This window comes from Palaemon carinicauda, chromosome 10 (genome assembly GCF_036898095.1).
Source record: "Palaemon carinicauda isolate YSFRI2023 chromosome 10, ASM3689809v2, whole genome shotgun sequence".
Classification (NCBI taxonomy): Eukaryota; Metazoa; Arthropoda; class Malacostraca; order Decapoda; family Palaemonidae; genus Palaemon; species Palaemon carinicauda.
The window spans coordinates 118,185,484-118,200,653 of NC_090734.1; the positions used below are offsets into that span (position 1 = coordinate 118,185,484).

General features: G+C 45.2%; 1 protein-coding gene across 5 annotated transcripts in view; it reads right to left on the reverse strand.

The window, feature by feature from the left end:
• Window positions 1-15,170, reverse strand: part of Xpd (general transcription and DNA repair factor IIH helicase subunit Xpd) — a 436,267-nt gene that overhangs the window by 34,903 nt on the left and 386,194 nt on the right. For all 5 annotated transcript variants that reach the window (XM_068381754.1, XM_068381755.1, XM_068381756.1 and 2 more), the window contains 2 exons: window positions 7,831-7,954; window positions 37-133 (listed from right to left, as the gene is read on the reverse strand). In XM_068381754.1, the coding sequence (XP_068237855.1) occupies window positions 37-133; window positions 7,831-7,954 (221 nt within the window). The remainder of the gene's footprint in view (window positions 1-36; window positions 134-7,830; window positions 7,955-15,170) is intronic.

Sequence of the window (15,170 nt, forward strand, 5' to 3'; positions counted from 1 at the left end):
ACAGTATGTACTAAACTTTAAAAATTCCCAACTTACCTCTGAATGTGATCATGTAGAGTAGATATGCAGTTTTTGGCCTTGTCTAAAACCTTTCTGTTGATACTGATACTCATGGAGTCTACACAGATATTATCTGTCAACAAGAGTATTATAAGAGCACCAAAGCAGAAAAAAAATGACCATAAAAACTATCAAACAGTACATAATTTAACGAAACTATAATAGATTTGTACCAACATGTATCTGGATCTAAATAGTACCTTGGTGTAGCTAAAAAAAAAATTATACGCATACAAACGCTACCAACAGAATGTATATTTAGACTTTTATCATGAGTGCTACATGGTTCCAGTGGTAAATTCCATCCATAGTACATGTTACCAATTAATAAAAGAAATTCTTTACTGTAATTTCAATTTTTCTCTCCCAACTACAGACAAACACATTATGAAATGGCATTTGATGATCAATTTTTTTTCTTCCTTAAATCTGAATTGATTCAGATGGATAAATTCAAACATGAGTACACTGTAAATGCTTAAGTCGTACAGTAAATTTTTCATCTATCATTAATTATGCTATTTCAGAAAAATAAAGTGTTATCAGGAAAATGCAAGTCTAAGTTAAGAATAATCATATTTTTTCCTTATGAAATAAAAATTTTATGATATCAACCTGTTAATAATTTATACAGTATACCTATAACGTAACATGATATTTTAATTATAAAATAAATTTTTGAATATACTTACCCGGTGAATATATAATAGCTGCTGCTCAGCGGCTCGACAGAAAACACACACAAAAACTCGCGAGCGATCGCTATGAAGGTTGCGGGTGTGCCCACCAGCGCCAACTATCGGCCAGATACCACACATGCATGTAAACAAGCCTTCAATTCTTCTCGTCCCGCTGCGTCTCTATTGGGGAGGAAGGGAGGGCCTTTAATTTATATATTCACCGGGTAAGTATATTCAAAAATTTATTTTATAATTAAAATATCATTTTTAAATATTTAACTTAGCCGGTGAATATATAATAGCCGATTCACACCCAAGGCGGTGGGTAGAGACCAGAGTTAATTAAGTTTACAGCGTATATGCTTAGAGTTTTTGACAGTTATCAATATAACAAAACCCAAATATATAGGTACCTGGTAAGGAAGTTGACTTAGACGATTACTCTGCCTTGTTAGTCCGCTTTCCTCACAAAGCCCAGCGATCCTCTTAGGATGCTGAAGGACTCCCAGGAGCTGAAGTATGAAGGGTTGCAACCCATACCAACAGGACCTCATCAAACCCCTAATCTGGGCGCTCTCAAGAAATGACTTTGACCACCCGCCAAATCAACCAGGATGCGAAAGGCTTCTTAGCCTTCCGTACAACCCAAAAAAACAATATTAAAAAACATTTCAAGAGACAGATTAAAAAAGGATATTGGAATTAGGGAATTGTAGTGGTAGAACCCTCACCCACTACTGCACTCGCTGCAACGAATGGACCCAGTGTGTAGCAGTCCTCGTAAAGAGTCTGGACATCTTTTAAGTAAAATGACGCGAACACTGACTTGCTTCTCCAAAAAGTCGCGTCCATGATACTTTGCAGAGATCTATTTTGCTTGAAGGCCACGGAGGTTGCTATAGCTCTAACTTCGTGCGTCTTAACCTTAAGCAAACATCGGTCTTTCTCATTCAAGTGGGAATGAGCTTCTCGTATTAAAAATCTGATAAAATAAGACAAAGCATTCTTTGACATAGGCAATGATGGTTTCTTGACTGAGCACCATAATGCCTCAGATTTACCTCGTAATGACTTAGTACGAGCTAAATAGAACTTAAGAGCTCTAACAGGACATAACACTCTTTCCAGTTCGTTGCCTACGATCTCTGATAAGCAAGGAATATCAAAAGATTTAGGCCAAGGACGAGAAGGCAGTTCATTTTTGGCCAGGAAACCAAGTTGAAGAGAACAAGTGGCTTTTTCTGTAGAAAAGCCGATGTTCTTACTGAAGGCATGCAGTTCACTGACTCTTTTAGCTGATGCCAAGCACACTAGGAAAAGTGTCTTGAGAGTGAGATCCTTCAGGGAGGCTGAATGTAATGGCTCAAACCTGTCTGACATTAGGAACCTTAGGACCACGTCTAAGTTCCATCCAGGAGTTGCCAAACGACGTTCCTTAGAGGTTTCAAAAGACTTAAGGAGATCTTGTAGGTCTTTATTGTTGGAAAGATCTAAGCCTCTATGCCGAAAGACCGAAGCCAACATGCTCCTGTAGCCCTTGATCGTGGTAGCTGAAAGGGAGCGAACTTTACTCAGGTGTAAGAGAAAATCAGCGATTTGGGCTACAGAGGTACTGGAAGAGGAAACAGATGCTGACTTGCACCAGTCTCGAAAGACTTCCCACTTCGATTGGTATACTCTAATGGTAGAAGCTCTCCTCGCTCTTGCAATCGCACTGGCTGCCTCCTTCGAAAAGCCTCGAGCTCTAGAGAGTCTTTCGATAGTCTGAAGGCAGTCAGACGAAGAGCGGGGAGGCTTTGGTGTATATTCTTTACGTGGGGCTGACGTAACAGATCTACCCTTAGAAGAAGACTCCTTGGAAAGTCTACCAGCCATCGAAGTACCTCGGTGAACCATTCTCTCGCGGGCCAGAGGGGAGCAACCAACGTCAACCTTGTCCCTTCCAGAGGCGAACTTCTGCAGTACCTTGTTGACAATCTTGAATGGTGGGAATGCATATAGGTCCAGATGAGACCAATCTAGAAGAAATGCGTCTATGTGCATTGCTGCTGGGTCTGGGACTGGAGAGCAATAGATTGGAAGTCTCTTGGTCATCGAGGTTGCAAAGAGGTCTATGGTGGGTTGACCCCAAGTCGCCCAAAGACTCTTGCACACGTCCTTGTGGAGGGTCCATTCCGTAGGAATTACCTGACCCCTCCGACTGAGGCAGTCTGCTAAGACGTTCAAGTCGCCCTGGATAAACCTCGTTAACAGGGAGATGCCTCGATCTCTTGACCAAATGAGCAGGTCCCTTGCGATCTCGTACAGTGTCAGGGAGTGGGTGCCTCCTTGCTTGGAAATGTATGCCAAGGCTGTGGTATTGTCGGAGTTGATCTCTACCACTTTGTTTAGAAGGAGACTCTCGAATTTCATCAAGGCCAGGTGGACTGCCAAAAGCTCCTTGCCGTTGATGTGCATGCTCCTCTGACTTGAGGTCCACAGACCTGAGCATTCCCGACCGTCCAGGGTCGCACCCCAACCCATATCCGACGCGTCTGAGAATAGTACGTGGTTTGGGTTCTGAACTGCTAGGGAAAGTCCCTCTCTCAGACTGATATTGTCGTTCCACCAATTCAGGCATGCCTTTACTGGTTCGGAGACCGGGATTGAGACCGTCTCTAATGTCTTGTCCTTTTTCCAGTGAAAAGCTAGATGGAACTGGAGAGGTCGAAGGTGTAGCCTTCCTAGCGAGACAAACTGCTCCAGGGATGATAGAGTTCCTACTAGACTCATCCAATTCCTGACTGAGCACCGTTCTCTCTTCAACATCAGTTGGACTTTGAGCAGGGCTTGCTCTATTCGGGTGGCAGACGGAAAAGCCCGAAAAACTGGACTGCGAATCTCCATCCCTAAATACAGTATAGTTTGGGATGGAATCAGCTGGGACTTTTCGAGGTTGACCAAAAGTCCCAATTCCTTGGTCAGATCCAATGTCCAATGAAGATCCTGCAGACAGCGATGACTGGACGAGGCTCTGAGAAGCCAGTCGTCCAAGTAAAGGGAGGCTCGGATTCCCGATAAATGGAGGAATTTTGCAACATTCCTCATAAGCCTCGTAAACACGAGAGGAGCAGGACTTAGGCCAAAGCACAGGGCCCGAAACTGGTATACCACATTGTTGAAAACAAACCTCAGAAACGGTTGGGAATCTGGGTGTATGGGGATGTGGAAGTACGCGTCTCTTAGGTCGAGAGAGACCATCCAGTCTCCCTTTCTGACCGCTGCTAAGACTGATTTCGTGGTCTCCATGGTGAACTTTGTCTTCGTAACAAAGACGTTGAGTGCACTGACGTCTAGCACCGGTCTCCAACCTCCTGTCTTCTTCGGTACTAGGAAGAGACGGTTGTAAAACCCCGGTGATTGAAGGTCCGAGACTTTCACCACCGCTCCCTTCTCTAGCAATAGAGACACATCTAGGTTTAGGGCTTGTCTCTTTGACTCCTCTCGGTACCTGGGAGAGAGGTCGATGGGGGAAGTCGCTAGAGGAGGTTTGCGTACAAATGGAATTTTGTACCCCTCTCTGAGCAACCTCACAGATAGTTGGTCTGCGCCCCTCTTCTCCCAGGCCTGCCAGAAGTTCTTCAATCTGGCTCCTACTGCTGTCTGAGGCTGTGGGCAGTCAGACTCTGCCACGTGAGGACTTGGCTCCTCTCTTCTTTCCTCTCTTTCCCTCGGCACGAGTACTTCCCCTGCTGGGAGCTCTGCCACGAAAGGGCGGAATATATCTGGATGCCGGAGTGTCTATCCTAGGTCTAGCTGAAAAGGATGTAGAAGGAGTCCCTTTGCGAGCAGAGGACGCCACCAAGTCATGGGTGTCCTTCTGCACGAGTGAAGAAGCTATGTCCTTAACCAATTGTTGCGGGAACAAAAACTTTGATAAGGGAGCAAAGAGCAGTTCAGATCTCTGACAGGGAGTAACTCCTGCCGAAAGAAAAGAGCAAAGGGACTCTCGCTTCTGTAAGACTCCCAACGTAAAAGAGGAGGAGAGCTCATTGGAACCATCGCAGATGGCTTTATCCATACAGGACATAATCAGTAAGGAGACATCTCTATCAGCCGATGAGATTTTCCTACTTAAGGCTCCCAAACACCAGTCAAGGAAGTTGAAAACTTCAAAGGCTCTGTAAATGCCTTTCAGCAGATGGTCAAGGTCCGAGGAGGACCAACTAATCTTCGAGCGTCTCATAGCTAGGCGGCGGGGAGAGTCTACAAGGCTTGAGAAGTCACCCTGGGCAGAGGCCGGGACTTCCAAGCCGAGAACTTCTCCCGTGGCATACCAGACGCTCGATCTAGACGAGAGTTTAGACGGAGGGAAGGCAAAGGCCGTCTTCCCCAAACTCCTCTTGGTTTCCAACCAGTCGCCTAAAAGCCGTAAAGCTCTCTTGGAAGAGCGAGAGAGCACAAGTTTTGTAAAGGCTGGCATGTTAGCAGGTAAGCCTAGAGCAAACTCAGACGGTGGCGAACGAGGAGCAACAGCGACGAAGTGATCGGGAAACAACTCCTTAAAAATTAACATGACTTTCTTAAAGTCCATTGATGGAGGAACTGTTCTGGGTTCGTCTACATCCGAAGGCTGATCATCATGCTGAGGGTCAGCAACGTCCTCATCTGAAGGATCCTCATCTGACAACTGCTGAGTAACAAGCAAAGGGGTTGGCAATGCTTGACACGCAGCGTCCACACGCACTGGTGCATTAGTAGCGGACCAGGACGCAACGTCATGTAACTGCTTAACAGTCTGTGAACTGTCAACAACAACAGGTGCGGGAGGACGCTCGGCGTCCACTCGAGACTGTTTTGACTGCCTAGTCTGAGCAGTCAAAACAACTCTAGACTGCGGTGGTTGACGCTCAGCGTCAAAACAAGTCAACTCCGCTGGTTGGCGAACGTCCTGAACGTCAACAGGAGCATTAGGAAGTGGCCTAACGTCCAAATGCGGCTGAAAGTCAACACGTGACCGCATCGAGTGAGGCTCTACATATCGTGACTGACGTGACTTAGCTACGCTAACGTCAACAGGACGCACAAAGGTTCGTTTGGGCGGCTGAAGGCCAGGATCTCGATGAGATAAACGGCTAGGATCAACGTGAACCTTATCGGCAGAATAGTCTTCCATAAGGGAGGCGAGCTTAGTCTGCATGTCCTGCAGTATAACCCATTTAGGGTCCACGGGAATGGGTGCGGTAAACGACGGGGTTAACGTCTGAGACGGCACAACCTTGCCTACACCAAGTCTCTCTGAGCCTGTGTAACGTTGTTGCTTAGGCGGCGAGCAGTCATCCGATGACTGCAACGGGTCAGAACTGTCCCAATGACTACATCCAGGACGCTGGACCTGTCCTGAAGGGACCGACTTTCGCTTAAGGGGCCTAGAAACCTTGCTCCACGGTTTCTTATGCGAAAAGCCTTCGGATGACGAGGAGAAAATGGGCTCTCTCGTCTTATGGTAGGGGCGATCTTGGTGAGATACGCCTGATACCATAGAGGGAACGTCTGTTCGCTGATCAAGGCCTCTCGAACCCATAAGTCGTACGACATTACTTCTCCCCTGGGCTTGGGAGCTTGCAAGAGGTCTCGGACTAGGTGAACGACAGGCACGAACAGACGAACCCTCGGTCGCAACACTGTTCACAACACTTTGCGCACTAATCACTTTCCCACTATTTTCCGCTGTGGCACTCTGACACTTAAGCTCTTTAACGTCAGCCATGAGTTGATTACGATAAGTTGCTAACGCTTCAACTCTTTCACCCAAGGCATGAATAGCACGTAACATGTCTTGCATAGATGGTTCCTGAGTGCCAGAAGGGGGGTTAGGTACAACCACTACAGGGGAAGGATTAGGGTCAGGGGCATGTGGAGAGGAAAAATCTACTGACCTAGAGGAACTCCTCCTTACCCTATCTCTCTCTAGCCTACGAGAATACTTATCGTATTCGAGCCAATCGAATTCCGAAAGCCCCACGCATTCCTCACACCGATCTCCTAATTGACAGGTTTTACCCCGACAATTAGAACACACAGTATGTGGGTCGAGAGAGGCCTTTGGAAGACGCCTATTACAGTCCCTAGCATTACACTTACGAAATCTAGGGGCTTGTGAAGCGTCAGCCATTTTGAATTAGTCAAAGAAAGTCCAAAAAAAACAATCCAAGTCATCAACAATTAAATCTGTCCAATAAAGAGTTCAAGAGTTTAAGTTGAGGAAAAACACCTGCACTGCGAAAGCTCAAACCAAAATGAAGTACTTCACCAAATATGTTGAGAAAACTCCAGGTTATACAGCGAGTATTGATACGTCTTGTCGTCAAGGTCGACAGAGAAGAATTGAAGGCTTGTTTACATGCATGTGTGGTATCTGGCCGATAGTTGGCGCTGGTGGGCACACCCGCAACCTTCATAGCGATCGCTCGCGAGTTTTTGTGTGTGTTTTCTGTCAAGCCGCTGAGCAGCAGCTATTATATATTCACCGGCTAAGTTAAATATTTAAAAATGATTGTGTGAAGTTCCAAAGTCACCCAATTTTGTGAGACAGGTATAAAAAAGAAGTCGCACAGCACATGGTCCAGTGAATCTTCGATTAAACTTCAGACAATAATTTCACTTGTTGTGAAGACAACAATATGCAGTGAAATTTGTGGGATTGAAATAAGAAAACTTTCTTGTCTCACAAAAAATGACGTGTGATTCCCAAGCTGCATTTGAGGTCAACTACTACGAGAGTTTCTACACATGTTTTTCTCTGGAAACAGGAATGAGTAAAGAGGGCACTCAAAGACCCTTCATATCGGAAGCATACGAGAGGTAACAAAGATCATTAATTTTTACACTCTTTTCTACATCAAGTCATTTGCTAAAATGTTTAACATTAAAAGAATGAACTGTGTGAAAGGAAAGCTTAGTGAAAACACCACTCTTGTAAGTTTGGTATGTGCAGCGAGACTTCCTTCAGTCTGTCACACAAAATACTGGAGGAGTTAGAACATTAAGGGATAGAATTATTATAGGCATATAGATGATAAATGGAGTTGTAATGAAACAAACATCTTACCAATATTATGTGCTTCATCAAACACAACACAAGATTCACTCTTCATTTCTTTGGATACAATTTCCGAAATCTTTGGATCTAGGAGATAATGGTAGCTGTATACTACCACATTTGCCTGCAAAACCTGGAAATAAAAATATGAATAATGTTATTTTTATTAGTAAAATAAATTTTTGAATATACTTACCCGATAATCATGTAGCTGTCAACTCCGTTGCCCGACAGAATTCTATGGAGGGATACGCCAGCTATCACAATACTAGAAGGGGGTGTACTTACCAGCGCCACCTGTGGCCAGGTACTATAGTACTTCTTGTTGACACCTCCTCAATTTTTCCTCGGTCCACTGGTTCTCTCTGGGGAGGAAGGGAGGGTCGATTAAATCATGATTATCGGGTAAGTATATTCAAAAATTTATTTTACTAATAAAAATAACATTTTTCAATATTAAACTTACCCGATAATCATGTAGCTGATTCACACCCAGGGGGGTGGGTGAAAAACCAGTGTACAAGACTAAAGGATAGCTAAGTATCCCGTATTTCATATAATCAGTTATCCACAATAACAATGAAATAATAAGTACCTGGTAAGGAAGTCGACTTGAACCGTTACTCTGCCTTTAATAAGATTGTCTTCCCTCTTGGGAGGCTGAATCAACTCAAAGGTGCTAAAGTATACAGGGCTGCAACCCATACTAAAGGACCTCATCACAACCTTTAACCTCGGCGCTTCTCAAGAAAGAATTGACCACCCGCCAAATCAACAAGGATGTGGAAGGCTTCTTAGCCGACCGTACAACCCATAAAAAGTATTCAAGAGAAAGGTTAAAAGGTTATGGGATTATGGGAATGTAGTGGCTGAGCCCTCGCCTACTACTGCATTCGTTGCTACGAATGGTCCCAGGGTGTAGCAGTACTCGTAAAGAGACTGGACATCTTTGAGATAGAATGATGCGAACACTGACTTGCTTCTCCAATAGGTTGCATCCATAACACTCTGCAGAGAATGGCTCTGTTTGAAGGCCACTGAAGTAGCCACAGCTCCCACTTCATGTGTCCTTACCTTCAGCAAAGCAAGGTCTTCTTCCTTCAGATGAGAATGTGTTTCTCTAATCAGAAGCCTGAATAGTAAGAAACTGAGTTCTTAGAACTTGGAAAAGAAGGTTTCTTGATAGCACACTATAAGGCTTCTGATTGTCCTTGTAAAGGTTAAGACCTTTTTAGATAGTACCTAAGAGCTCTAACTGGGCAAAGTACTCTCTTCAGATCATTCCCCACCAAGTTGGACAGGCTTGGGATCTCGAACGACTTAGGCCAAGGACGTGAAGGAAGCTCGTTTAGCAAAAACCGAGCTGCAAGGAACATGTAGCCGTTTCAGATGTGAAAACAATGATCCTGCTGAAGGCGTGGATCTCACTTACTCTTTTAGCTGTTGTCAAGCACACGAGGAAAAGAGTTTTTAATGTGAGGTCCTAAAAAGAGGCTGATTGGAGAGGTTCAAATCTTGATGACATAAGGAACCTTAGGACCACGTCTAGATTCCAGCCTGGAGTGGACAACCGACGTTCCTTTGAGGTCTCAAAAGACCTAGGGAGGTCCTGTAGATCTTTGTTGGTGGAAAGATCCAAGCCTCTGTGGCGGAAAACCGCTGCCAACATACTTCTGTAACCCTTGATCGTAGGAGCTGAAAGGGATCTTACTTTCCTTAGATATAACAGGAAGTCAGCAATCTGGGTTACAGTGGTACTGGTTGAGGAAACTGCATTGGTCTTGTACCAGCTACGGAAGACTTCCCCTTGAGACTGATAGATTCTAAGAGTGGATGTACTCCTTGCTTTGGCAATCGCTCTGGCTGCCTCCTTCGAAAAGCCCCTAGCTCTTGAGAGTCTTTCGAAAGTCTGAAGGCAGTCAGACGAAGAGCGTGGAGGATTGGGTGTACCTTCTTTACGTGAGGTAGACTTAGAAGGTTCACTCCTAGAGGAAGAGTCCTGGGAATGTCGACCAGCCATTGCAGTACCTCTAAGAACCATTCTCTCGCAGGCCAGAGCGGAGCCAACCAACGTCAGCCGTGTCCCTTTGTGAGAGGAGAACTTCTGAAGTACCCTGTTGACAATCTTGAACGGCGGGAATGCATACAGGTCGAGATGGAACCAATCCAGTAGAAAAGCATCCACGTGAACTGCTGCTGGGTCTGGAATCGGAGAACAATACAACAGGAGTCTCTAGGTTATCGAGGTAGCGAACAGATCTATGGTTGGCTGACCCCACAGGGCCCAAAGTCTGCTGCAAACATTCTTGAGAAGGGTCCACTCTGTGGGGATGACCTGACCCTTCCGGCTGAGGTGATCTGCCATGACATTCATACCGCCCTGAATGAACCTCGTTACCAGTTAGCTTTCGATCTTTAGACCAGATGAGTAGGTCCCTTGCGATCTAGAACAACTTCCACGAAAGAGTCCCTCCCTGCTTGAAGATGTAAGCCAGGGCTGTGGTGTTGTCAGAGTCCAACTCCACCACTTTGTAAAGCTGGAGGGACTTGAAGTTTATCAAGGCCAGAATAACCGCCAACAACTCCTTGCAATTGATGTGAAGTGTCCTTTGCTCCTGATTCCATGTTCCCGAGCATTCTTGTCCGTCCAAAGTCGCACCCCAGCCCGTGTCTGATGCGTCTGAGAGGAGACGGCGGTCGTGTTTCTGAACAGCCAAAGGTAGACTTCCTTGAGAAGAAAGCTGTTCTTACACCACGCGAGAGAAGACCTCCTCTCTTCGGAAACAGGAACTGAGACCGTCTCTAGCGTCATGTCCTTTATCCAGTGAGCAGCTAGATGATACTGAAGGGGGGAGAGGTGGAGTCTCCCTAACACGATGAACAGGGCCAGCGATGAAAGTGTCCCTGTTAGACTCATCCACTACCTGACTGAGCATCGGTTCCTTCTCAGCATGCTCTGGATGCATTCTAGGGCTTGGAAGATCTTGGGGCCGACGGAGAAGCCCGAAAAGCTCGACTCTGAAGATCCATACCCAAGGAGACAATGGTCTGGGATGGGACGAGCTGAGACTCCTCAAAATTGACCAGGAGGCCCAGTTCCTTGGTCAGATCCATAGTCCATTTGAAAATCTCCAGACAGCGACGACTTGTGGGAGCTCTTAAAAGCCAGTCGTCTGACGGAGCCGGACACAAGATCATGGTACTGCTGCACAGTCTGTGAACTGTCAACCATGGGCAAGCGAGGAAGTACAGTGACAACCCGAATCTGTCTAGACTGTCTGGGTCGTACAGACAACTCCTTATCGGGTTGCTGAGGTTGCCGCACTGCGTCACAACAAGTCACTTCTGCTGGTTGTTGAACGTCTTCCCCGTGACACATTGACTCCGTAAACAAAAAATCCTCTAACAAGGACTAAGCTTGGACTGCATGTCTTGCAACACAGCTCAAGGTCTATGGGAGCAGGTGTGGTAACAGACGGGATTAGCGACTGAAGTGGAACCATTACCTTCCCTGGAAGCATGTTATGCTTAAATAAAAGTCCATAGGAGGCTACGCAGCTAAAGGCTCCCTCCAAATGACAGAGTCCTCAAGGGAATATCAGAAGGAGGGAGAAAAGAACTTTCTCATCTACAGGGACCATATCCTAGAAAAGCTAAGTTCTCTCAGTGAGGGTTTCACTGGTGCAAAAGCAGCAGACTAGAAGGCAACGTTATGAAACTGCTTGACAGTCTAGTGAGTTGGCAACAACCAAAGATGTGTGACTGAGAAGCATGCGGTAAGGTATGCAGAGCATGTTGTATGCAGAGTATGCTGTATGCAGAGCATGCTGTATGTAGAGCATGTTGTATGGTGAGCATGCTGAATGCAGAGCATGCTGTATGCAGAGCATGTTGTATGCAGAGCATGCTGAATGCAGAGCATGCTGTATGCAGAGCATGTTGTATGCAGAGCATGCTGTATGCAGAGCATGCTGTATGTAGAGCATGTTGTATGCAGAGCATGCTGAATGCAGAGCATGCTGTATGCAGAGCATGTTGTATGCAGAGCATGCTGTAAGCAGAGCATGCTGTATGTAGAGCATGCTGTAAGGTAAGCAGAGCGTGTGCATGGCGTTTAACATTTCTCAGAAATTCCATGACCAGTGCTAGAGTGCTTTATGCATGCTTGCATGGGGTTTTAATATCAACATAATATTAACCTTACATTCATAACTCATGATTCATATTTTTGCCATATTTTGCGATATTGTTAAAAATATATTGCAAGGAATACAAATATATTTTTATAAGTAATACAAATAACCTCCATTATCATAATGTTTGACAATGGAGGTAAGGTAAGCTGAACAGCAGAGTCAGAACGAGCTGGAACAACAATAGTTGTGGTTTCCTCTTCAAGACTCTGTTGAGGGAACACCTGAGGCTCAGTCTGCAAAGGCTGATCAGCAGAAGGTAGGCTCATGGGTGGAGGAGGCTGACTCCTGGCATGAGTGGCTGAACTCAAGGGTTGCGCTTGCTGAGTGGTTGGCGGATGCGCAGGTGCAAGTTCATGAGGAACGAGTTGAGGTTCCTGCGGTGTGAGCTGAGAGCGAAAAGGTAGTGGCTGCGCAGAACGCAGTAAAAGTCTCGCAAGTTGAGGCTCCTGAGGCGCAAGGCTAAGGTGTTGTGCTTGCCTTGAGGAGGGTTGAGCTCGCTGCAGCGAGAGCTGAGGAGACTGACTCATGGATGGGAGAGGTTGTTGTACCTCAAGCGAGTGTTGCCTCACTGGTGGAACAGCAAGTGGAAGCGGAGGAAGAGAGGTATAAGCCTCCTGTTCCCATTGCTGAGGTTGCCTTAAGGAAGGCGGAGGGAGCTGCACACCACTGGGATCAGTAAACTCATAACGTGGCTCAACATCGTACGCCTGGCAGGCGGTACTGCGGTCAGGCGGAGCGAGCGCAGGCGGAGCGAGCGCAGGCGGAGGGAGCGCAGGCGGAGCGAGCGCAGGCGGAGGCACAACCTTCTCAGCCCGACACTCACGCATCAAGACCGAAAGTTGTGACTGCATGGACTGCAGTAGAGTCAACTTGGGGTCGGCAGACACTAAGGTCTGCTGAGGTAAAGCCTTAACAGCAGAGATCTGTTGCGGCAGAACCTTACTCCTCTTAGGCGGAGTGCATTCAACTGATGACTGCGGGGAGTCAGAGCTAACCCAATGACTGCATCCGGGTTGTTGAACTCTAACTTCGTACGTCTGGCATAGGTCTGGACTTTACGTTTAAGAGGTCTTGAGACCTGAGACCAGCGTTTTCTCCCCTAAATGTTTTCTGCAGACGAGCAAAATAAGGGCTCAATCGTCTGCGGGTGGGAGTGACGGTCTCGGTAAGACACGCCCACAACCACCGAGGATACTTCTGTGCGCCGATCAAGGCCTGCTGAACCCTTTTGTCCTTCGACATTGCTTCTCCCCTGGGCTTGGGAGCTTGCAAGAGGTCCCGGACTGGGAGGACGACTGGCGCGCACAGAAGTACCCTCACGCACTAATCACTTATCACTTTGATTTTCTGTTTGCACTTATTTCACTGAACTCGAAACTTTAAGTGGATTGTACCTGAAACACGCAATTCTATCCTTTCTCAAAAGTTAGTAATTGCGAAAACAGAATTACAATGTAACAGAAAAATCTAATGAAAGATAAATAATTCAGTGGCTGGAAAGAGACTAAACACTAGATCACTCTAGAAACGTTTACCTTCTTCCCCTAAAGAGACTAGGGAGAAGAGCAAAAACGATAACAACGTTACTCGCTTGTATGAAACGTTTATCCTCCTCTTTCTCCCTCCGTCTCTATCTCTCTCTCTCTCTCTCTCTCTTGACTTAGAACCTGAGAGAAGAGCCCAATCATATATATCGTTAAAACATATTATTGTTAAAGGAAAAAACTGAAATATTTCCCAAAATGAAAAGTTCCTTTATTAGGATTAAAACCATTAAGTTAAGAAAGAATGAACAAAACGCTAGACACGGTTACTCTTACTGCAACGTGAAACCGTGAAAATTCTTTCTCTATCGTAACGATAGAGCGCAAGTTGAACGTTCTGAACGTCAACAACTGCAGAGACAAAACAAAACGTTAGTTCAACTTTGAAAACAGTACGAGACTATCAAAGAAATTCTTTCAAAGACATTAAAATAGCATAATATGTTAACAGGTAAAACCAAAATGACGGGCTCAATGTTAATTAACTTCGGTACCAAGAAAAGACCGCCTACTATTAGGAAGGTCGAATATAAACAAATATAAAAATTAATTTTAATAAGTTTATAATAAAAGGAAGTTAATCGAAGAGGCCTATAAGAGGCGGAGAGATATAAAATAAATCTATAACTTTTGTTAAGCAAAATTTAAGAAAGAGAGTCTATACTCTCTTAGACACCAACACTTCCGTCTAAGGGAAGGGTCGGCCATTTAAAGGTGAAAGAGAGTTCATACTCTCTTCGTCACCATAATTAATCAAATTAATTCCAAAAGCTAACTAAGCTAATATAGAAGTTTCCAGTAAAGCGACAGCCGAAATCAAAGAGAAATACTTCACCAAAGTCGTGAAAATACTCCAAGAACATAAGCGTATCCCAGAACGTCTTGCCGGAAGCACGACAGAGGAAAAATTGAGGAGGTGTCAACAAGAAGTACTATAGTACCTGGCCACAGGTGGCGCTGGTAAGTACACCCCCTTCTAGTATTGTGATAGCTGGCGTATCCCTCCATAGAATTCTGTCGGGCAACGGAGTTGACAGCTACATGATTATCGGGTAAGTTTAATATTGAAAAATATTCATTCGTATAATTCGACTTGAAAACTTCCAATTTCAAGAGAGCTTATCAATAAAGTAAATCTTTTTTGACAGTTAATAACTAATGTAGTGTTTCCAAATAATCTTAACCCTTATTTTAACCCTTCACTAGTAGAAGTACAGTAGTTCTCCAAGTGAAAACATCACCTAAATACTCTCCTCCTACTATCTTCAATGGTTGTGACCACTTACCTAAATAATTTTTGTTTTCATTGCCCTCTTTTCAATTATATATGTAATTTAAAAGATGTGGCTATGAAAACTCTTCTGAGATACAGTACTATGGCCATGTAATAAGAAGGGAGGAGGTGGAACCAATCAAGAGGGCTAAGAACATGACAGTGATGGGGAGGAGGGATGTGGGGCATCAGCAAATCAGATGGATGGATGTGGTGAGGAGGGATATGAGAGGGGTGGGACTGGGGGAAGAGAGATACATGGAAAAGTTGACTTCAGCAGCCAACCATACTATAAAATGTGACTAATAAAGTTGAAATTACGGTAGAAGAAAACTT